This window comes from Coenobita brevimanus, chromosome 89 (genome assembly GCF_032717465.1).
Source record: "Coenobita brevimanus isolate Jiangsu-jjx chromosome 89, ASM3271746v2, whole genome shotgun sequence".
NCBI lineage: Eukaryota > Metazoa > Arthropoda > Malacostraca > Decapoda > Coenobitidae > Coenobita > Coenobita brevimanus.
In genome coordinates, this window is record NC_137042.1 from 29,474,184 (window position 1) to 29,498,948 (window position 24,765).

General features: G+C 42.7%; 1 protein-coding gene across 1 annotated transcript in view; it reads left to right on the forward strand.

Annotated features, from left to right (window-relative positions):
* LOC145411360 (ras-related protein Rap-2a-like) overlaps positions 1 to 24,765 on the forward strand; it is a 77,973-nt gene that overhangs the window by 20,169 nt on the left and 33,039 nt on the right. The window contains exons 2-3 of the mRNA XM_080281385.1: positions 9,199 to 9,342; positions 24,062 to 24,205. Of these exons, the coding sequence (XP_080137511.1) occupies positions 9,286 to 9,342; positions 24,062 to 24,205 (201 nt within the window). The 5' untranslated portion in view covers positions 9,199 to 9,285. The remainder of the gene's footprint in view (positions 1 to 9,198; positions 9,343 to 24,061; positions 24,206 to 24,765) is intronic.

A 24,765-nucleotide genomic window follows, 5' to 3' on the forward strand; every position in this document is an offset into this window, starting at 1 on the left:
CGTCAAAAGTCGTGCCGTCATCTCCATCTTTTCTCTCGATGGATTTCGAAAATAAAATGGGTGACACTGATTTTTTTTTTTTCCTAGTATCACTGTTATCAGCGTCATTTTTCAGAAGCGTAATTTTCAAGGTTCACAGAGAGAGAGAGAGAGAGAGAGAGAGAGAGGAGAGGCGACCGGATTTCTAATGACGACTGTACTATCATTTTAATATAGGACGCCACCAGATCTAGTCTCTCGGAAATTAAATAAAATAATCCATAAATAAATAAATAAATATATACATAAATAAACGTTAAATTCTCAGTCTGCAGGCTAACTTTCCAACAAATTATTTCTCGTGTTAATTACGATTTTTCTGAAGTTCCTCATTTTTCAGTTTTTATTTTTTCAAATCTGGCAACGCATAAAAGTTCCCTAATTATATCATGACTCTGAACTTTTTTTTTTTTTTTTTTTTTTTTAACCAGTCTCCGTTTTTCACTGCTGGTCCTCTATTTTAGGCTTGAGTTTTAAGTCTTCAAAGTCTTGATAGGGTACCCCCCCCTTCTCTCTCTCTCTCACGGTAATGTCTTTTTAATATTTTCTTGCTACCACCAAAGGATATTATTATTATTATTATTATTATCATTATTATTATTATTAAATGTTGCTGTTTATATTTTTTTTGAGGCATAAGCTCTCTTCCTCTATCTGTCTACCATTTTCCTTTTTTGGGGGAGGGATAGGGAAGGAGTTGAGGGACGTTTGCATAACCAGGCAGTTCCACAGCCCAGTTATATCAGTGCCACCACACGAAGGCGCTCCTCTCCAGCACAATCGCAGGGAAAGGGACACGAATTTCATCATCTTTTCCCCTGTGATTATCTTTTTTTATTTTCTTCCTGCTGACGTCTCAAGATTTTTTCAACTCTTGGGAGAAATGTCTTAAGAAATGGGTTAAAAATTCTCTCCTTAATATTTAATTCACTCAATTTTCACATCTCACTCTCGCTAAGTAAACTGTTGTCTTTCTTCATCAATTTTTTTCTCTTCCGCCTTTCACAGTTCATTAATTCTCTCCCGGCGATGTGAAGCTCAACCATCCTCTCCACCTTAACCTGTTCCTCTTTTATCTCCCTTCTCATCCACTTCTTCCTCTTCCTTTCCCTCCTCCTCCTTCTCCTCTTCTTCATACCTCTCTCTCTCTCTCTCTCTCAGCCCCAAGGACAATGTTATACAAGTGTCTCTGACGTACAAAAAAATATGACTCTGATTTACTGGGAATTAATTTATATAACTCCTTGACCGTGTGAGTGTGTGTGTGTGTGTGTGTGTGTGTGTGTGTGTGTGTGTGTGTGTGTGTGTGTGTGTGAGAGAGAGAGAGAGAGAGAGAGAGAGAGAGAGAGAGAGAGGCTTACTGTACACTGACGAAGCGAGGTGAGAGAAGTAATCTGTTGAGAATGGTAACGTTTATTATTATTATTATTATTATTATTATTGTTGTTGTGTAAGGACGAAATAACTTTTATTTAATGACTCCGGCTTCCCCCAGGTATTTATAAACACCTCAAGGATACCTCTCGTAGCAGGTTAATTAGTCGAGGTAATTAGCGCTCAGGTGATTGTTATACCTGCCTTATTTTCACCTGAAGGAACTGGGTCACTCCTACCACTTGAATACTTAATTTTGAGGTAGGAATGCGTCTCCTTGGTTACTAGTCAAATCAACCCTCAAATATCATCATCATATTCTTCAGCATCACTAACATCTTTACTATCATCATCATTCTCATCATCATCATCATCATGAATATCGTATTTCTTTTCCAATGCCATACATGAGGTGGTTGGGTTATACATTTAATGAAAAAGACTATGGCACTGACTGATCACCTCTCTCTCTCTCTCTCTCTCCCAGTTACACCATCTTCCCTAATGACCTCAAAAACTAGGCAACAGGACAAACTGGAAGGACAAATCAGTGTTTCTATCTATCCATCTATCAATCCATCTATCTATCCATCTATCTATCTATCTAGGCACTCAACACCCCGGAAGGAGTGACTAAGCAACTAAAGGAGATGGAGTGACACAACGTGGAGGTAACAATTCCTCTTATATTCTAAACTCTCCCGGATATTTAAATTTCTTGTTATTTTTTTTTTTATCGTATGTCAGTGGCATTAAAAAAAAATGCGAGGGATTACAGGAACGGCGGAATTAATTTACTGTGTGTGTGTGTGTGTGTGTGTGTGTGTGTGTGTGTGTGTGTGTGTATCTACGTGCATCCATTTATGTATTGTTATCATTCTGTGTGCGCTTGCCTTTTATATGCCTGTCTGTCTGTTTGTTTGTTTGTTTGTCCCACTCCCTCCCTCTCTCTCTTTCTCTTAATTGCCCCACTCACTTTTCCCACCTAGACCCCGAGTGCTTTGTCCACACACCTGTATTTACCTGCCTTCAATGCGGGCAATTAATACCAGGTGTCTGTGTCAGTCGTCCATGGTATTGCTCTTTTGTGGAGGTGCCGTATTTTTGCTCTCTCTCTCTCTCTCTCTCTCTCTCTCGAATACTTCAACCTTTACACATCTTCATATTCCGAGAGAGTTGCAGCACAGACAAAAGCCCAAGTTCTTCGTCCCCCTGAGGCATGGAACTAAACAGAACCCACAGAGAAAGGGCTTGTGCCTCTGTGCAGCCTGAAGCCTTAGAATAATAGAGAACTTAAGCTGATTTCCGTGATTTTCCTGCGAGCCGGCTGATGCGTCTTGCTTGTGGAGCATCAACAATTATTTTATTATTTTTACATCTTTTGACTCTCTCTCTCTCTCTCTCTCTCTCTCTCTCTCTCTCTTTGGCTGTCCTCTTCTTTCTCTCAATTCCTTGGTTTTCTTTCATTTTCTATTCTTTTTTTTTTTTTTCATTTCCTCCCCCAGCTTCACCTTTGCTAATTTCATCCTCTCTCTTTCTGCCTTCTTTTGTTTTGTCTCTTTTCTGTTTATTGTACTTTTGTTCCTGTCTTCGCCTTTGCTCTGTCCTTCCTTTCCTTTACCATTTGTGTATTTTCTTTCTGCCTTTATTGTCTTGTAGTCACCTATGCTACTGAAGGTGAAAGACAGATAACAACACCTGTCTACCTTAAAAGAAAGAAAAAAAAACTAATTACAGGACCATATAGAAAATTTGTGAGTTTAATACTATTGAATAAAGGATGGGGTGATAGTTTTTCATTTAATTTCGTCCACTTTCTCTTCATTTCAATTTCACTCCGGATCACCCTTGTATTTTCTTTCACTTTCGTTGTTTCACCAACTTCATTCCTTTTCGTCTTATGTCACCTCACTTCGCTCTGCATCACTTTATTTCCTGTCCTTTCCCAGTTCATTTCGTCTGTTTCTCACCTTTTTTTTTTTTTTTTTTTTATCCCGTTTTGTATAATTCTTTTTTGTTCACTTGACGGTGCGTTACCTTTCTTTTTAATTCCAGTTCACTCTGTTTCATTTCCCTTCTCTTTAAAACGCCTACAGTATTTCATTTCACTGTTTCATTTCCTTTCGCTCCGCCTCACCTAGTTCGTCAAATTTCGCTCTGTTTCACCTGTTGATTCTCTCTCTCTCTCTCTCTCTCTCTGCTTGCCCGTCTGCCAACCCCGACAAAAAGTGAGATTAATCCCAAAGTGAATATAATCGTCAGGAGTCAGCTAGAACAGAGAGGGAAAAATCGCCTGGAGATTTTGAGGAAGAAAAATCAAAACTAAAAGTGGCAAAAATTAGTAAATAAATAAATAAATAAATGGATTAATGGATAAATAAATCGACCCCATTGTTTAATTTCACGGTCAGTTTTTCCACATTTCTCGTTCACATTATTTTATTTTTTTCCTATTTTTTCTCGTCTTCTACGCCTCTCACTCAAAATTTCTCGCGTATTATTCCCCCCACTTTCTTTTCTTTTCTTTTTTCTTGCTTCCTGGAACGCTAATCTTCTTTTCATAATGATAATATCTTAAGTAATGCCATTATTTTTGCATTAATGTGGGCGTGCAGAAGAGAGCGCTGGTGTGTGTGTGTGTGTGTGTGTGTGTGTGTGTGTGTGTGTGTGTGTGTGTGTGTGTGTGTGTGTGTGTAACTTTTCGACTGCCATATCCGAACTTAGATATATTATTTTCCTTTTCCTTTTTTTCTATAACCACAAACGATATTCTTCAACAGGGAGAAGCCATACGTAAAGAGAGAGAGAGAGAGAGAGAGAGAGAGAGAGAGAGAGAGAGAGAGAGAGAGAGAGAGAGAGAGAGAGAGAGAGAGAGAATTTTTTTTTAATGGATTTTTTTTCCTGTCAGATACCCCACCCAAACCGCAAGCGAGGAAAAAAAAAAATATTAGTTTCCCCACAATCGCCAAGTGAGAGGGAGGTGTGTGAAGTGGGAGCCTCTGTGTGTAACCCCATAAACCCTGCTGTGATCTGCCTACCCACTGAAACAACTATCCCATCTCCACAGCGATAGGCCCCCACAGGATAGAGTCTTGCCCACTGTACACCACACACTCTATACCACACACTCAATACCACTCACTCTATAGTCTATACCGCCCACCCTTCACCCTCCTTCCCCTACCCCAGTCGCATTGTGTTGCTGCTGGGAGCGTGGGTAGAGCTCAATTTCTCAGTGATAGGTTATTATCGTTTATCCCTACTACATGACTGCTCTCTCTCTCTCTCTCTCTCTCTCTCAAAACAGAATCAACAGCCTTCTCATCTCTTGTAAGGTATTCAGTAGGTGCTCAGGGCTACAGTTCCGTATTCTTAGACACTTAAAATACTGTCTTGATTAGGGACAGGTGACTGACTGACTCACCTGGTGGTTTTATATAACCAAAAATTCTTCAGAGCCTACACAGGACTTTAATATTCTGGGACAAACTTTTTTCATCTCACTGCCCGCCTTCAGATGTCGTAACTCCCCGGCGACGGATTCTCTATGAGGCAAGATGTCTTATAAGTTTCCCTCCACCTTGACACCTCTTCACCTGACACCTGATACCTGACACCACGCCATTCACCATCCAGTCTGACACCACTGCCTCCAAAACCATCTGACACCACTTCCTCCAATCTGACAATATTTCCTCCAATCTAACACCATTTCCTCCAATCTGACACCACTTCCTCCAGTCTGACACCACTTCCTCTAGTCTGACACCACTTCCTTCAATGCCAGGCCGGCTGACACAACTCTCAGGATTAATTTGAAACAGGGTCTTCTTGAGTTTGACGGGACTCGAATCTCAAGCTGTCACGGTGGCGGCATCTTGAGGAGAGTTGTCGAAGTTGGCGTCATGTGTGGGGTAGAGCCAGATGGGAATATTAAAGCACTGTTCCCTGTGGCCTAAGTGATGAATAAGGTAATAAGTGAATGAGGGTAACTTCATATGAGGTGAAAAATCCTACAGTTTCCTTAATCTGATACAAAACACGGGGTTATACTTATCAGATACAGAACACGAGGTATATTTATCTGACTTATAACACAGGGGGTATGCTATGCCCTATTTAAATGTTCTCGGAGCTGTATATCATCCAAACACTGACAGCACGTTGTGAAATCTCTTGATGGGAATAAATTGTTTACATTCGGTACCTTGTGGCTGAATACACTTTGTAACGTGGCATGCAGGTTAATAATAATAATAATAATAATAATAATAATAATAATAATAATAATAATCTTATCTTCTGTTTCTCAAGAGTGCAACTTCTTCCCAAAGAAACCATTGCCACTCAAAACACCTCTACACCTTTACAGTTACAAAAACTTCACGGTTGCTTCATAAAGACAGTAAATAAAAGCTGACAAACGGCGAATGGCTTTTCAGTATCACTTTTACGCATACAGCTGGTACTTTCTAAACATTGGGTGTACTGACAACAATACACATAGAGACTTGCCTAGCCATCTGAGTGTATCCCAGTTTCTATGGAACACACACACACACACACACTTCCCAATCTATATGTATATAAGCCCAACCAACATCTCTCTATCCTTTGAATGTCTGCCCGTTTGTCTGTCATCCCTGCTCACTCTACATCCCTCTATCTCTATGTCAGCTTGCAAACCTGTAATCTCTTAGCCATATTACACACAGTTCTCTATTCATACTCTACCCACATAGCTCTTTCATACATAGTTCATTCATTCTGTATCTACAGTATCTATCTATCTATCCATCCATTATCTATCTATTTCCTCTCTTACATAAATTGCTCATCGTCCCTCTCACAATCCTTCCCACTCTCACTCCCCAACACAAACTTCCATCCCACATCCCATCCTTCTCTCTAACCAACACATGAATAAACATGGCCTCTCTCTGTTACACCCTCCTGTATGTCCCACGGTCCTGCCTCTCTCTCTCTCTCTCTCTCTCTCTCTCTCTCTCTCTGTGGGGGATGATGGGTTCGCCTCGACGGGTCCTATCTCCCTCTATCCTTCTCTATCCCTCGCCAAAATGGTCTGTCAGTTACGGGGATTTTCAGTGAGGACCTGGATTGATTCTCGACCTGCACTTACGCTACGCTCCGCCAGCATAATCATCTCGACTTTACCTTACTTTACTTTGACCTATACCTGCCGTCTCTCCATCCTAAATACTCAGTTGTAACATGGAAGGAGGAGAGGGAAGGGAAGAGAGGAGGGAAAGGAAAAGGGAAGGGAGAAGAAATTAGGAGGGAACAGATGAGGGGAGGGAGAGGAAGAGGGAAGGGGAGGGAAGTGGGAAAGATGGGAAGAAGGGAGGAGAAGGGAATGGAATGGAAAGGGGAAGGGATGGGAAAGGAGATGGGAAGGAAGGGGAGAGAGGGGAAAGACGAGGAATGAAGGGAAAGGAGAGGGAACAAAAGGAAACAGCGGAAAGAAGGGAAAGAGTGGGTAGGGAAGCGTGTCACTAAGTATTTCTGAATGGAGAAAACGGTCATATAAACCATAACTTTTTGGGGTGAACTCTCATATTGTGAATAAACTGGCAAGGTCTCTCATTCCCACACACTCGGCAACAAAGGAGGATGAGTCATTAACAGAACACGTTTACCTGCCACTCGTTACCTGAGATATTGAGTTAGTTGTTTTCTAGGTTATGTTGTCATCTTGCTTTTATCCTCTCTCTCTCCTTTCCCACTTTATCACGGCCATGTTCATTCATTAGGAGAAATACACTGAGGTGGTTTGGACATGTGGAGAGAATGGAGGATGAAAGACTGACTAAGAGGGTGTATGTAGGTGAGGTGGAGGGAGGGAGAGGGAGGGGTAGACCGAGGATGAGGTGGAGGGATGGAGTTGAGAGGTATATGAGGGAGGGGGGGGTGACTTGGGGGGAGGAGAGTCAAATGGTGGGTGACAGAGTGACTTGGAGGCGTTTTGTCTGCGGCCACCCTTTGCGGGATTAGGGCGTCGGGCTATAGATAGATAGATAGATAGATGTTATTCTCCTTTTCTCATGTCATCACAGCTGGTTCTTTACATTGTCATAACATTGTTCTCCACATTCTCCTTCCTTCTACATTCCTGTTCTGTACTTTTTGCTAACACCCTCCCATCTCGCCACTTTCCGTTTCACAGTATTTGGCACCTACCCTGCTTAGATCTTTCACTTCCCCTCTCTTTACATGATTTTTGGCCCTTTCTCTTTCTTCACATCGTATGGCACTTTCCCGAGATCACATTATTTAGCACTTCCCTCTCCTTACATCACCTGGCATTTCTCCGCTCTCGTATCACCTGCACTTCACCTCAGCTACTATCTTCACACACTTCCTAAAGATGCTTTACGCCCACTTCACCTTTTACCGTCCCCACTTGGCATTCTCACTCCAACGCCCACAGCAAACACCTTCTTCACACCCTCTCTACACCCACACCACATTCAGCCACATACCCACTCTGCACACCCACATCACATTACACTGTTTTCACACCCACACCACACCACACTCACCCACACACCCATCTGACACATTAAACCATCCCTACACCCACACCGCACCTCAACCTCTCTGTACATCCATCTGGCTCATTACACGTACACCTACTTTACACCTCTTCCAAAACCCCGACAGAATTCCCTTATTACATCCCCTCACCTCTCCACACATTCTTCACAAATTACTCGCTCTTCACACCTTTTACACAACCCTTTCACATCATTTTCACAACCAAATTACACAATACTCTACTCCGCCACTTCACACTCTCTTCATCTTCTTCTCACTTTCAGGTGGCACATCCTTTCATTAAACTTTTTTTTTTTTTTTTTTTTTTTTTTTTTAAGTCTCCTCAGCACATTCTTTCCATAATTTTCTCTACGTGTCAGTTCACTCGTTTTGCAATTTCTTTTACAGTATTCCGTGTGTGTGTGTGTGTGTGTGTGTGTGTGTGTGTGTGTGTGTGTGTGTGTGTGAGAGAGAGAGAGAGAGAGAGAGAGAGAGAGAGAGAGAGAGTCAATTTAGTTAATATAAAGGCAAACCGACACAGATTTCATAACGCGTGACAGTAAGATGACAACACTAGGACAGGTGTAGGGAAAGGTGTAGCAACAGGTAACAGCGCGTCTAAATAGCTCCCTGAACCTTTGTGACGTCATTCTTTACCTGCGTCATGAAGCGCTAGGTACATGAGAGCAAGACGAGCATTTTTTATTATACAGCCTAGTCATTACAGGACGCTGAATAATGGCAGAATGAAAAATGTGAAAGTTGAGAGAGATTGTGTTTTTTCATTAACTTGCACTGAAAAAAAAAAATTATCTCTTCAGTCTAATGAGGTATATCTCTAGCTTATCCTTGCTATTTCCAGACGATTTTACTCAGCTTTGGAATGGCCTCTAGCAATGAAGAGGGTTAATGAAGCCTACACCTAACCCCCCCCTCCCCCCAAATCGGAAAACCGCTCCTGAGTTGAATAAAATCGCCTCATAGTAATAATGATAAGGTAACAGAATACGTCATCGTACTGAAATGGTTAATAACAGAAGGCCCACAAGCTTCATATGTCCAACAAGTTCGGCTGGTGGTTAGGTGGAGCGAGGCTGTTGGTTACTTAGGTGGAGCAGAGTGGACTTCCCTATACAACCACACAGGCCTGCACAACTCGAGTCTGGCAATATTCAGTTTCCCCTCACCCCCCCAATACCAATCCCAGCTTGCTATTCTATTCACCTCCAGGCCTCGCGCGAGATCCCGGGAGGCACGGGAGGCTGGAGGGCGAGATAAAGCTGGAGAAGTACGAGTAGCAGCGGCCCCCAGCAGGAGATGAAGTCCCTTACCATGTACCCTGAGGGGACTTGTTGGCAGTGGGTGCGAGGCCAGGTAAACTGCACTGGCATGGCGGTGTGGCAGCACGTGTGGTGTACAGTAAACTATGGTAAACACAGGACACACTTTCTACCCCTGTGGTGCTTCTATCATGTGTACAGTCCTGTCACTAAAGTCAGTTTGCTTTCCCCTGACAAAGAGAGACGTTCGATAGGAAATAACGCCTGTGCTTTGTATGGCTGGCTTAAATTACACACTATACAGTAAATGTCCTGTTAAAATCTGGAATTGTGCTTTGTATGGCTGGCTTAAATTACACACTATACAGTAAATGTCCTGTTAAAATCTGGAATCAATCAGCCATACTGTACAAATCACAGGAGTTGCCAATGTCCTGATCAGTGATTCATGCACCACAGTGAAGGAACTTTAAAAGCCTGTGTTTACTCTGAGGTCTCTAGGAGCAAATAAAGCACTGATGGCATGTGGTGGTGGTGGTGGTGTGAGCTGCATGGTTAGGACAGCTGGGCGGTAGGAAGCATCTGCACAGTCTCTGATAAAAACTCACTATTTGCTACTAAACACCACCTTAAATAGATAACATTGTAAACGGCACAGTGCATGTTGTAGCAGATAATAATCACCGAATAAAACCTTAACTCTAATAAAGATGCTCTGATTAACTAAGGTTACATTACTTCACCATGGATATAATGAATTCTCCCTGGTGATCACAGAGGAAAAATTATATCAACGTATACCCTGCGTGCTGGTGCTGGCGAGAGGCACCTTCGCGTGGTGGCAATGATATAGCCAGCCAACTCCACTGACTGGTTATAAAAACGTCCTTCAACTCCTCCCCTATCTCCAGAGAGGTGAAAGGTAAACAGCATGAGGGGCAACTTCAGTCTGCAGTCCACTGGGTTCACATTTCCGATAAACCTTGAGCAACAACTACTACTCCATGCGTACTGCAAAAGGCGACCTGCTTCTGACTGGATGTGACGACCATACCACTCTCAACTTCTGGTGTAAGCATTCTCGCACCTCTTACGGTACCGGAGACGGGGGTAAGTGTACTGTAATCGTAGTAGTGCATTCGTGACCCCCTGCAGTACCGAACCTTGTCCTTGGAACAGAGTGACAGCCAAAATCAACCCCTTCCCATGCTGGAGAAGAACGATGAGGAAAGGGTGTCTGTGGGGAGTGGTGCAAGTGAAAGGTAGTGTGTGTGTGTGTGTGTGTGTGTGTGTGTGTGTGTGTGTGTGTGTGTGTGTGTGTGTGTGTGTGTGTGTGTGTGTGTGTGTGTGTGTGTGTGTGTGTGTGTGTGTGTGTGTGTGTGTGTGTGTGTGTGTGTACACCAACGACAGAGCCAACAGAGTGTATGCCAGCACATTGTAAGGACATACTACCAGCCAACCCTTTAAATGTTCACCACTTTGGAGTTTCGGATCCTACACACGTGGCTTGCAAGTCGAACCCAGTACAACTAGGCTTCTGTGAGTCTAGATTATTACTCGGGTTTCTTTTGTTTCGATTTTTGTCGATTATGAGCAAAGGAGCCAAATTCCGGAGCTCCTATCCTCAAGTGAAAATGGTAAAGTGGATGATACTGATGATAGGGATGAGTATGACGGGGATAATGATGATGATAATGGTAATGATGATAGTGACGAGTATGATGATGATGATGATGATGATGATTTTCTCTGAGTGTTTTTATGGTAAGTAAATTTCCGCTCTAATGAATTTCAGCTACTACTGCATGTGCTTCATATTTTACTCTGCAACGCTTGGACTGGTACGTAAAGAGGATGAGCAAAATAGCAACATTTACACCAGTTGTTTATGTAGGCTTTCACTGTAATTGGTGTCATTTTAATCATCTTTCCACAATCGGTGTACGAGATATATTTCTTTCATTATAATCCTGATGACGCCTGGAGGTACGGTGGTAGATCTCTTGCATCGGAAAACGCTCTAATTCTAGCCCCAGAGGTGAGCAGAGGTTTTCGTATTGTGTAAACGCTACCAGGAATATATGTCGGCCTCCTACCCCTAAATATTCTAGACCCTTAAATATTCTTCTCCCATTAAATATCCATCTCCTACCTTTAAATATCCTTCTAAGTTTAAATGTCCATCTCCTAGCCTTAAATGTCCTTAAATACCCACGGACCTCTACTCTCCAAAAAAGGCAAATTGAGATGAATATTTACCATTTTACCATATAAACTTGATTCTTACACTCGAGCTACGAAGGACGTGTATTTTCGTAGCGACCATGAGGGAACGGTAGAAAGGGAGCAAGGACGGCGCTTTTACGAGGGATGGTTTATAGTGTTTAACCTTTCGCATGGCTCTTTAAGCACTGGGAAGGGAGTATATTAGCAGGAGTTAGACAAGCAACGTTTCATTACCTTTTAACCTTTCGCTAGTTAAATCCGTGAGGGGAGAGGCGCATAAACAAGGCTTACAGAACGGGGAGTCATCGTGTTTAACCTTTATCCTCCTAGTTGCCACACACACACACACACACACACACACAGGGAGTGGAGGGATGTTTTAGAAGTACAGTATACAGAAAGTAAAATTAATCTGAGCTTGATACAAATATGATGATGAGAAGGGCACGTTTCATAGCGATTAGCGTTTTATTTTCGCTTGATAAAGAGTAAAACACAACCATCTTCCATTCCCATCCCGTGTATTCCGCGCAGAAAAAAAAAATCTCTTCTCCTCCCTCACTTGTATTTTACTGGATACAGAAAGCAACACAATCTCTCTCCATCGCTCTCCAGTGTTTTACTTGAAACAAAACGAAAGCACAACTATTTCTCATCCTACTGGAGTTTTTTGCTTGTCAAAAAAAAAAAAAAAAAAAAAAAAAAAAAAAAATCCCCTTTCCTGTGCTTTTTCCTCATATGAAATAAAACAAAACCATTTTACCTCCCTTCTCATACTGCTTTACTACATAATAAAAATAATTAAAAAACAGCCATTTCTTCTCCCCCTCTGCTATGTTCTGTTCAATAAAAAATAAAACACCAAGTAACCCCCTTTTCCTCTGTTTCTTGCACATACAAAAAACACAACCAAACACCATTCTTTCTCCTCCCCAGCCGTGTTTTACTTAATATATATAATTAAAACACAGTCATTCTACCTCCCGTTTCTTTGTTTCACCCACGTAAAAAATAAATAAAACACAAAACACCATCATTCCTTCATCTCCCCCACCTGTGTTTTACGTGGTATATTGTAAACCAGTACCATTTCTCTCTCTCTCTCTCTCTCTCTCTCTCTCTCTCTCTCTCTCTGAAATCCGTGAAGGGTAAACTGTGTATATAATATTAAATGCTATTCCTGTCCCTCTCCCGCATGAAGGAGGGAAGCCTTTGTGGTGGAGAGATTATGGAAGGTAATTTGGTGTGGGGGAAGGTGATGAAGAATGAGGGCAGGGAAGAACCAAGGGAAGGGAAGAGAAGAGAAGGGAAGGAAAGGAAAGGGAAGGGAAGGGAAGAGAGAGGGACGGCATTGTGGTGGAGAGAGTATGAAGGGTACTATGATGTGGGAGACGAGTTGATGGGAGGAAGAGGGCAGGGAAGGGAAGACGGAAGGGAAGATAGGCAGGGGAAGAGGGAAGGGGTGGAAACAGAACAGGGAATGAAAGAGGAGGAGAGGGATGATAGTTAAAGAGCGTGTGGAAAGAAAGCAAGAGAGGGGAGGAAAAAAAAGAGAAGAGGAAATTGAAGAGGGGAGAGAGGGAAGCGAGGAGTATTGTAACACACAGCAGAGGTGAGAGGGGAGGGACACAAAATATACCGAGAAATAGAGAATTTTGGAAACAGGGTATTTACTGGGGGTGAAACGAATTACGCTTAATATTCAGTCCACCAAAAATAGATTGGAAAGGGTAAGCTGGCTCTCCCTCGTCCACCGCACCCTCCGGCAAATAAACCATCAGGAAAAAAGTAGAATGTCACCGCAATGGTCACCTTGTTCAGTTTGGTGGTTTTCATTTTAATCTTCAGACGATTTTATTCAGCTTCTGGGAGAGCTCTTGAAGGGAAAGGGTAAATGAAGGCTGTTATAAAACCTCGCCAGTTCGTAAAATTATTCCAAGGCTGAATTACTAGTGTGAAAATACCAGTAGTAGTAGTAGTAGTAGTGGTGGTGGTGTTGGTGTAATAATAATAATAATAATAATAATAATAATAATAATAATAACAACAACAATAATAATAATAATAATAACAATAAAGCTACGGACTGAGAGAGAGACAAAATAAGCAGGGTCATTTCCACTCAAAAGACAGAGGAGGAAATACACAGAGTTATTATATTTTTACATTATAACTTCAGAGAGACAACAGCATCACAGAACACAGTTGTTAATTAACCCATTAGCCCTAAGTCGTGTTGTGTGTGTGTGTGTGTGTGTGTGTGAGAGAGAGAGAGAGAGAGAGAGAGAGAGTGCGAAGGAGGGAGAGGGAACTAAAATGAAAGATTTGTGACCAAGAATGGGATGAGGGGAGGGGAGGGAAGAGGGGAGGAAAGGTAAGAAATGAGGGGAGGAAAGGGGAGAGGAGAGAAGAGGGACAGGAGGGAAGAGGGTAGGGGAAGATTTAAGGGAACAGGCGAGAGGAAGAACGAGGGGAGGGGAGTGAAGGAAAGACAGAAAAGGAGAGAAGAGGGAAGGGAAGAGGGCAGGGAAGGCAAGAGAATGGGAAGAATCGGAAGAGAGAAGAGAAAGAAAGAAATGAGAAAAGGAATGGCGTATGAAAAGAAGGATGAAAGAAAAAGGAAAAAATACAGAATCAAACAGAACCACTTCATTACCAAAGTCAAAGATCCCAAAATTCTTGGCAATAAAAAGTAAACAAGTAAATAAATCAATACAAAAATAAACAACAGAAAATAGGGTTCAGATCTTTACATCCCTCGCCTACACATCTTAATCACCAGTCCTAAAAAAAGAAAAAAGAAAAAGGCGATATTCCAAGAAGCCGTGAGCCGTCCCTCCCTGCCTCAAGTTTTCAGTAAGATCAGAGCAACAATCTTCTCAGGACTTACTAACAGGTCTTCAATAAGGACACCCCAGCACCAAGACAGCCCCCTTAACTTCTAAGAAATTGTGAAGACGCCTGTACTTTTAACCTACGCTAATCGAGAGGACGTGCTTTGAATCCTTTTATGCTACCTCTTGATTATTTAATTCAGCTTATAAAGGAAATGAATGATACGATATTTAAAAAGTATATCAATTATGGAACTTTCACTTTAATTTGGCCATGATTTTTGTCCCTCTGCAGCTTATTTCACGTAGCACTGTGTCTGAAAAGGACAATATTATGGCTCTACGTCCTTTCCATGGCACTTCTTCGTGACTAGCACCATACTCTGATGTTGATCTATAGTGACAACTTAGCATTTAAGATGGACAGATGGTAATTCAAGGCCAAGTTACTGTAAAAATAGTACAGTAAAAGATTAATGAGGGCTGGTGTATGGACTGGGTGCGTTTGTAAATAGCGTGTCACTAGAAACTCACGGCTCATTCCGCTGGTGTGGGCGCGGGTGAGGCAGTGCGAGTAGGAAATGAATAAAATGATGCAGGACAGACGCTGAGAACACTGACTGAACCGCCCACACAACACACGAGAAATGACCCAAAAGACTGAAGTAGTTAACCCTATCAGGCCGAGAAGAGATGATGAGAGGAAAGGAGAAAGAGTAAAAGCAGATGATGTGAGAAAAGAGGAAGAAGGGGCGAGAAGAGAGGGAGAGAGGAGAAAAATACAAGAGGAGAGTGGGAGAGGAGTGAGGGGGGCGGTGACTGTACAACCTGAATCACCACCACCAATATCTCACAGTTCTCTGAATTTAGGCTCAGTGGATCATGAACGCAGACTCATATGTACAGATATATATAGTGCCTGTCAAAAACATATACACATACTTCACTCTCTCTCTCAAACACACACACACACACACACACACACACACACACACACACACTAGCAATATGTACGTATGTCCCTGTATTAAGCTAATGCGGCTTGATGCAACACACAGGTATTAATATTCACAGAGCAATATTCCCGAATTCTCAGTGTCACACAGGATCTAGGTGTAAGCTTGCCTAGTCCAGATTTAGACGAGAGGAGAGGCGAGGAGAGGAGAGGAGAGGGGACGAAAGGAGAGGAGAGGGGAGGAGAGGAGAGGAAAGAAGAGACGAGGAGCAGAATAAAATGTAACAGAAGAGTTATTGCTGTTACTATTCTTATTGTTGCCCGAGGTTCATGTGAAAAGTGAACCCAGTGGACTGAAGGATTAAGTTACCCTACCTTTCGGGAGAGAGGAAAGATGAGAGACGTTTTTATAGCCAGTAAGTTCAGCCGGCCAGTTATATCAGTGCCACCACTTGAATGTGCCCCTCTCTAGCCCCTAAGGGAGGAGTAACAGGGAAGAGAGGAGAGAGATCACAAGAGGAAAACAGAAGACAGCGAGAGAGAGAGAGAGAGAGAGAGAGAGAGAGAGAGAGAGAGAGAGAGAGAAACCAAAAATATGGTAATGTGGTTTGGTTCTACACGAAGACATTAATATTCACACGGCAAAAAATTCCCCACACACTCAGCATCGTGGATAATTTAGGTGGAAGAGGGAAAGGAGGAGAAAAAGGGAGAGAAAAGAGAAATATAAAAGAGAAATAAATATCAGCATATGAGAGAACACAGGAGGAAAGGAAGAAGAGAGACGGGAGAGAGGGAGGAGTATACCGACGTAGGTAAACTGAAGGAGAGGAGGAGAGAAGAGAATGTGAAGGAAATGAAGGTGAAACAAAAAGAGAAAAAGAAAGAATCGAGAGAAGAGAGAGAAACTGAAAGATAATGGACAACAGTAAGTTCGGATGCGACAATTAAAAAAAAAAGAGTTAGGTGAAGGTTGAAAGGAGAAGAAAGAGAGAGGAGACATGAGAAAAGAGTGAACAGAAAAGAGAAAGGAGAAGTAAACAGGGGAAAACCGAGAAACAGAGAAGAAACAGATATTAGTAAGACAGCAAAGGAAGACAAAAGAAAAGAGAGGGAATAATAGACCCATAAGGCTGCGGAAAAGACGTTAAAATAAACAATGAAGATACAGCTAAGCAGAGAATGGACATGTGTAGCTGAGGAAGTGGCATCGAAGTGAAGCTAAGGTGAAAGGTGAAGGGGGATAAGAGGCGGAGGTAGAGGGGGGAGGAGTTACTGCCAAGACTCCGGAAACATCTCAACTTCCACACTAATTAAATTCCGGAGTAGGAGAGAGGAGAGTGAGAGAGAGAGGGAGATCTTGGTGGTGGACAAGGAGGGGTGGTGATGATGAGAGTTTGAGTTGTTACAGGAAGGAAGGGAGAGTTTTTTTCTTTATTCTCTCTCTCTCTCTCTCTCTCTCACACACACACACACACACACACACACCTCACACAGCGCCAAAACTGTCTCACCTCTAGTCCCTTACTTCACATACATATTTCTCAACACCCTTCAGAATAAACAGTTACCTCCCTTTCACACATTCATCAACTCCCACACCCTCTCTCCTCCCTTCCTCACACAATCCTCTTACCTCGTCTCGTCACTGTAGCTTTCTCCTCTGCACATACATTCTCTCACTCTATTTCCCTTCTCGTTATATGACGTATTAAGTTCACAGTTAGCATTCATTTTCACCCTCCAATTTCCCACCGTTCTTGTAACACCCTAAGCTTATTCCATCACTCCATCCTTCTCTCCTTCATATTATTTTTTATTTCAAATTACTTAATCGATCATTTTTCTCCTTACAAACGCATTCACACTCTTTGGTCAACATTTTTCATTTTCTTTAGTCACTCCATCTCTTAGTAAAAAAAAAGGTCATGATGATGGTGATGATGATGATGGTGATGATGATGACGATGATGATGAATACCAATCCCATCCATCCCAACGGACCCTCAGATCCCCTACACCCTTTCCTTCACCGTCAATTTTCCTCCTCATCCTCCTTCACAGTACCGCTCAAATGCCCTCCTTTCGTACCCACACCCCCTCAATAATCGTCCCTCTTTCATTTCCACAACCCCCCCCCCTCCCCGGTAAGCTGTGACAGATCCCCCTCTTTATGACTCTAGTGCAATTTCGCTCAGTCTATGAAATCCCTTCGTCCTTCGCCATACTCCTGTCAAACTTCCATTTCACTGAGCCTTCCATATCCTCCACACACACTGATTTAATTTCATCTCCATGTCCTCTCCATGCTTTTATATTCTTTCCTACTTGTCTCTATACTTTTGCTAAATTCTAACTTCTCCCCAAGTTTCTACTACACCCTTTCTGCCTTCTCCCTCTACTCCTACTACTTTCTTTCTCTTAACTTCTGTTACTTCCTCTATCTTCTCTCTATACGTCTACTAAATTCTGAGACATTCTTTCAAATTCATCCACTGTGATGGCTCTTACCTTGTTTGCTATCGCCGGATGATTTTATTCAGTCAAGGGGAGACCTCCTGTGGACGTTGAAACATCATCATCACCATCACCATCATCATCATCATCATCATCATCATCATCATAAGCCAGACCTCTTTTTCCAACCTAAGGATGGGATGAGGTAGGATCCAGAGGGCAAGAAGTTAAAACAACCTCCGTTAATCCTTTCTTCACGTTGTCTCTTTTTTCTTTACTTAAATTCTCACTACCACCACACGTTTCATTCAGCTTCGACAGAGGAATTTAAGGCCACCAGGGATGTACTAGAACAATGCAAACTCACGCAAAAAAAAAAGGAGAAAACTGTAGAGTATGCGGCGATAAAATAATATGGAAGACGTGATAGCCTGGAAACTCCTGAGATTGCATTATGTCACTCTGGAGATTTTGTTAAACCTCTTCCTAAGCTTCATCCTTTGGTTTCCTCTTCTTTGCATCACACACACACACACACACACACACACACACACACACACACACACATTACACTTCATCCTCAGGAACTCAATCCCTTGGTGGAAAAAAGCGATCCTCATTCTGTCGATCTTAATTTTGACTCACTCCCGAACAATCTCACTAAGCTCAGATCAGACATACAAGCTCCTTCACCCCTCCCTTGATTTCTTGGGTGAGCTTCCCTGCATTCAGTTCATGCCAGCTTCCTCATCTGTCCTTCCATATTAAAGCTCCCTCCAATCAAACTCCTCCTCTGCTCACACATCTCTATCAACTGCGCCTCTCTCTCTCTCTCTCTCTCAAAGTATAATATACCATATCAAAGTCTCTCAAGCCCCTCCCAATACTTTAAGCTCCTTCTTGCATCTTTCTTCACCAACTCACTCAATCTTATCCCGCTTCCCTCTCTCTCTCTCTCTCTCTCTCACACACACCACACACACACACACACACACACACACACACACACACACACACACACACACAGCAATCCACCCTGTCTACTTGTTTCGACTTCAATACCTAACACCTTCAAAATTTACCGTCCTGCGAACTTTTTTTTCCCTTTTCCCTAATTTCAACGGGACTGATACCTTTTTCCTCGCCGCTTAGTATTTCTGTGTTTATTTTTGAGGGGAGACTAAGGAGATCCGAGGTATTACACACAGCTGGGGGTTTGTCGGCACACATGGCTCGTATTTGAAGAGAGGGAGAAGAGGGGGAAAGAGTGAAGGAGAGAGTGTGCGAGATGGAGAGGCAGGGTGACGAGGAGAGGGGTGAGAAAGAGTAAGGAGAGAGGGAGGGAAGGGAGAAAGGGAGGGGAGAGAAAGAAAGGGGGACGGAAAATGCGAAGGGGAAGTTTGGGAGACGGAGAGGCAGAATGAGGGCGTGAAGGGGGAGAAAGAGTGATGGGGAGAGGAAGAGAGGAGAGAGAAAGAGAGCGCAGGAGAGAATTGGGGAGAAGGACAGACGCAGTGAGAGTAAGAGACTGTGCGAAGGAGAGGGAAGATGAGGGATTAGGACTGATAAGTATGGGGGAGATGGGACAGTGAGAGAGAGAGGGGGGGGGGAGAATTGTATGCAGGACAGAATCTTGTGAGACGGATGTGAAAGAGAGAACGACAAGGAGAGAAAGAGGAAGAGGGAAATGGAAATAGAAAACGAGAAGATGAGGAAGATGGAGAGGAAGAAGGAGAGAGAGAACTGAGAGTATGGAGAAGAGGGAGAGGTAAAAAGATAGAGGCAAGGGACTGGGAGGGAGGGAGAGGCTGTGAGAGGGAGAGATAGTGGAGAGTGGGAGGCAGGAAGATAAGGAAAGATGAAAAGAGAAAGAGATAGCCAAAGGGAGGCAAAAATAGTGAGGAAAAAAATAAAGGAAAGGCTGAGACAGACAAGGACATAAGGAACATGGTCAGGCTATGAAAAATGGAGGATGGAGAGAGAGAGAGAGAGAGAGAGAGAGAGGATAAATCAGAGACACATATATATCATGGGAGGGATAAAACAAGAAAAAGAATTAAGAAAAAGAATAAGAATAAGAGTCTTGGAAAACGGAAGAGTGTGCATAACAAGCTAAGAGGGAGATAAAAGAAAAAACCCTAATTAGAAAGGAGGAGGAGGAGGAGGAGGAGGAGAAGGAGGAGGAGGAGGAGGAGGAGGAGGAGGAGGAGGAGGAGGAGGAGGAGGAGGGCGACGACGACGAAAAAAGGAATAAGGGGAGAGGGGAATGAAGGAAAAAGTAATTGGGAGAGAGTCTCGTTCCCTGTATTTTTTCACCAAGAACAATTTCATAGCATGCCAGGCGCGCAACCGACGAGTCCCGCGTTCGCCTTCCATGCCGGCTACATGAAATTTTTGGGCAATTTCTTGTGAGCTACGTGAAAAAAAAGGCGAAAATCTGGGCCAAGTTCAGGTGAAAGAAGTATTGTCTAACCTGAACCCACTGAAATATCTCCTTGGACAACAAAATAGGCAAAGATTCTCAACTCCTTTTTGCTCAGTTGATGGCCAAGTGTAGTCAGATTGAAGGGAAAACTTGACTAGTAACCATGGAGACTCACTGCAATCCCCACAACTGAGCATCATCGAATTTTACGTAACCACGACTGAAAGCTATGAAAGTGGCCCAGTTCCGTCAGATGAGAACAGACCAATAATACCAGGCTGGAGAGGGAGTGTGTTCCTAAGGGGTTCCCAAAATACCAAGAGATACGTGCGTCTAATGGGTAACTAGATATTGCGTCTCGTTAATCATCAGACCGACTTCCTAGCACACACACTCCAGGCGAGAGAGGGGAGATGATGATGATGATGATGATGATGATGATGATGATGATGATGATGATGATGAAGATGATGATCGTGGTGGTGGTGGGTGGAGGCGTATTTAGCTCCCCTAATTACACACAGGTAACATTATCACCTGCATCAACACATATATCTTCGGTTTCCCTTGCATCCTCTTTCGCTCCCTTCATCATTCTCTTCTTTCACCACTTTCTCTTCTCTTCTTCTTCCTCTCTCTCCCTCTCTCTCTCTCTCTCTCTCTTCCTTCTTACCACTTTCCACTTTTCCCTTCCATCCACCAACACCTTCTCCCCTAAGGTCCCTCTTTTATCCTCCCCTCCCCTCTCTCTCTCTCTCTCTCTCACACACACACACACACACACACACACATCAGTCTCCCCAACTGCGTGTTCATTAGAGTTGCGGGGCTCTGAAGCAAGGGTCTTTGATCACCTCAGAGAAATGAAACAGAGCAGAATGAGAACCCCAAAGAAGGATATTACCTCCCTCCTTCCCAGAAACACAAGTGCTGGGAGGTGGGGTCGCATCAACATCATAATCACCATCATCATCGAGTCAAAGTCTTAATCCACCCTTACTATTTTTTCTACCTCCCCCCTCCTCTCTCTCTCTCTCTCTCTCTCTCTCTCTCTCTCTAACAGCAAGTAAAGTTTCCTTGCTCCCGGGTAAACATCTTAGCATATTCTCCACTCTACCTTATCCTTCCCTCAGGCGAGACTGTTACAGCACCTTCAAGATTATCCACTATTCTTTCCTTCCCCACACATTCTTCCCTGATTTACCAACTCTGACAGGGTGGAAAAACTTGGAAGCTGTCAGGACCCTTAAATATCATAATACAATACATAATACAAGGCACGATAAAGCCACCTCGAGCTAATCTAAATAACTGTTAAAGAAATTCAGATGAGATAAATTCAACCTGGACTAAAGCATACAGCCATACTAAAATAATGATACACGGTCCTCTTATAATGTCACTATATTTGACCATCACTATTGCATATTTGATCAGCCTTGCAGGGGCCGTTGTTTACTTGCGGTTGATGGGTCTGCTTGGCTAGGCAGAACAGGGGTAACTCAGAAACACCAGCGACATCACCACGAACAACATTAAGCAGAACAAAATCGCCGAATGTTAGTAAGCAAAAACTGATAACGATATATCAAAAAAGAAGGGATCAATTCCATATGCCTGAGGTGCTTATCAACGTCTTGGGTCCAGTAGAAGGCAGAGAAGACTATGGGACTAAGAAAGGTGATACAGAGTCGAAGAAAAACAGTGTGAGGACAAAAACGGCATCAAAACGGCGAGAAAATGTAAATCATAAATATAATCTTCCTACTTAAGTATGTCAAGAGGAGATTGGACGATAAAAAAAAAAAAAATGGTTAGGAAATAAGTACAACAGGATGCCCTAAGAAAATAACAAAGAAAACTCATGGAAAGACACAAGAAAATGAGGAAATGACAAAATATATAACAAATGAGAAAGTAACTAGATATACAGAAAGAGAAAATTGAGAGAAAAAATACATATAATTCTAAGAGAAAGGAAAAAGCAGGAAAGGAACTGGGAAAAGAGGAAGTGAAAAATTACTGAATCAGGTGAAGTCCAAAATATGCAAAGAATAAGAGCGGAAGAAAGGAGGAAAAAAGGAGATGACGAAAGAACATCCAAAAATAAAAACGCTTTTAGAAATGTTAAAGAAAAGGAATCGAAAGAGGGACACTGAGAAAAGGACAGGAGGAAAAGATACGAAGAAATAATGAAGATGAAGTGTGACTGACTACTCCACATTACTCTTAGCTTCCCTACTCCTTTATTTACACTACACATCACCCTCAAGTCCTCCTCCTCCTCCTCCTTTATTTTCCCCTTCCAAGCGCCTGAATACCTGCATCTCCAAACTTTGCCTCTCACGGATATTTATGCAGGAAGTTGGTAAATGCCCGGAGATCTCCCCCCCTCCTCCCGCTGTTAAAACATAAAGCCAGTTTTCTCATTAAATATTCACACAGGGAGGCTTCATTACCGGCCCACACCTGGCCAGTTTTACCTGTGTGTGAATTTACTACCTGTTTTTACCTGGATTCGTTGTTAAGGTGATTCTGAGGGAGTTTTAGTGTTTACCTGTGTGTGTGTGTGTGTGTGTGTGTGTGTGTGTGTGTGTGTGTGTGTGTGTGTGTGTGTGTGTGTGTGTGTGTCAAATCAGGAACACAAAACTGCTTAAATTAGAATATATTGGTTTATTTTGAGGGAACTTTAACTTAACGAGGGTTCCAATATTTTTTTTCTTTTCCAGCGTACAAAAAAGAGAAGAATATCAGTAGTATAAATATGATATTCTTTATTATATAACTGCGTAACTGACCAAGACTTACCCTCTGTTTGGGGGAACTAAAGAAGAGGGATACAAATTTACATACTCGCACAAGAAGCCTAATTACTGGCCCTTCCTGGCGAGTTTTACCTGTCTGTCTGAGTTACTATGTGCCTCCATAATTCACTCACACGAAAGGAAGGTGCCGGAAACGCAAAAATTAAAAATCCATTATTTCTGACACTTTGAGGGAATTTTCACCTAATCTAGTCGATAAAAACAAGAGGAAATTTGCAGTCTAAAGGCAAATATTTTTCCCCCAACCTGCTTACTCATACAGGTAATATTTTAACAACAGTTTTTGAGCAGCGAAGGAAAGGGAATCTACAATCTAAAAATCTGCACGAGACGTCTAATTACTTCCCCCACCTGGTTAGTTTTACCTGTCTGTGTGAGTTACTGTTTGGCCTCGTACTTCAAGTGGACGCAAACGAAGAGCCAGAAAAAAAATAAAATCCAGAAACACAAAAACTCTTGATGGTCGATTACTTGTTTTGTATTTAAGTGGAATTTTAACCTTATTGTGTGTTCGGTTTTTCCTTCTTTACGAATAATGGAAGACAAAATAATAATCTAAGACAACATTGCATTTAGCCACCTGCCAAACTCGTCATTATACACCGATCCAACCATCTGCAGTTTAAAGATGAATATTCTGTCTTTGCTGTGTTTTTATTCAGCTACCAAACTAATTTTTACGCACCTGTCAAGCTTAATCTCATGCACACCTGTTAAAACTCGCCTGATACACCTGCCAAACCTCACCTTTCGGAGATATAAAAAAACCTCTCGTCTCACACCTGTCACTCATATCCACACCTGTCGAATCTCACCCCTAAACACCTGTCAAATCTCACCCCTAAACACCTGTCAAATATCACCCTTGCACACGTATCAAATCTCACCCCTAAACACATGTCAAATCTCACCCCTTAACACCTGTCAAATATCACCCCTAAACACCTGTCAAATCTCACCCCTAAACTCTTGTTAAATATCACCCTTGCACAACCGTCAAATCTCACCCCTCCGCACCTGCCAAATCTCACTCCCACACACCTGTCAAACCCCCCACACACCTGCTAATAATGCTCCTGTATGTCCCTCAGATGCCCAGTGACTGCAAGAGGATGGGGGAGGCGCCGCGAGTGCAGGTGGAGGCGAGTGATCCCCGTCGGAGGTACCAGGTGACCCTCATGGGGGGCGCCAGGGTCGGCAAAAGTACCATTGTGTCACAGTTCCTTTATGACGAGGTGAGTTTTTATTCATTTTTTCTGTTTTAAGTTTTATTTATTTATTTAGTTAGTTTTACTGTTCTGAATTCCTGAAGGCTAATCTCTCCCTTTGCTTGTAACTTCCGCGTTCATCTTCCTCATCCTGCATCTTTTATGACAAGGAGAGGGATGAGTGAGATGCTTCCCCAACATCATCATCATCATCATCGTCATCATCACAGCATCCTGACTGAGACACCTCCTTCACTGCTTCTCTCTCTTATCGATTCATTTTCCATTATAGGCCTACACTTTAACACCATTATTTCATGTCTATCGCTTTAATATCAACATAATTTGCGTCAGTTATTTACAGAAGGATGCTGAGGGGTAATCGACGGAATAATTCGCAATGAAAAAGGTGTTACGAAGCCTCCTACCCCCCCCCCCAAGCCACGGCCTACATGAACACCGCGATGTATGGTGCTGGTGACCCCCTTTCCCTAACTTGGCCAGGAAAATAAATCACTGCCTTACGAGCGTTGGGGGAGGGGAGGGGAGGGAAAGGAAAGGAAGAGAAAGGAGGAGATGAGAAGGGA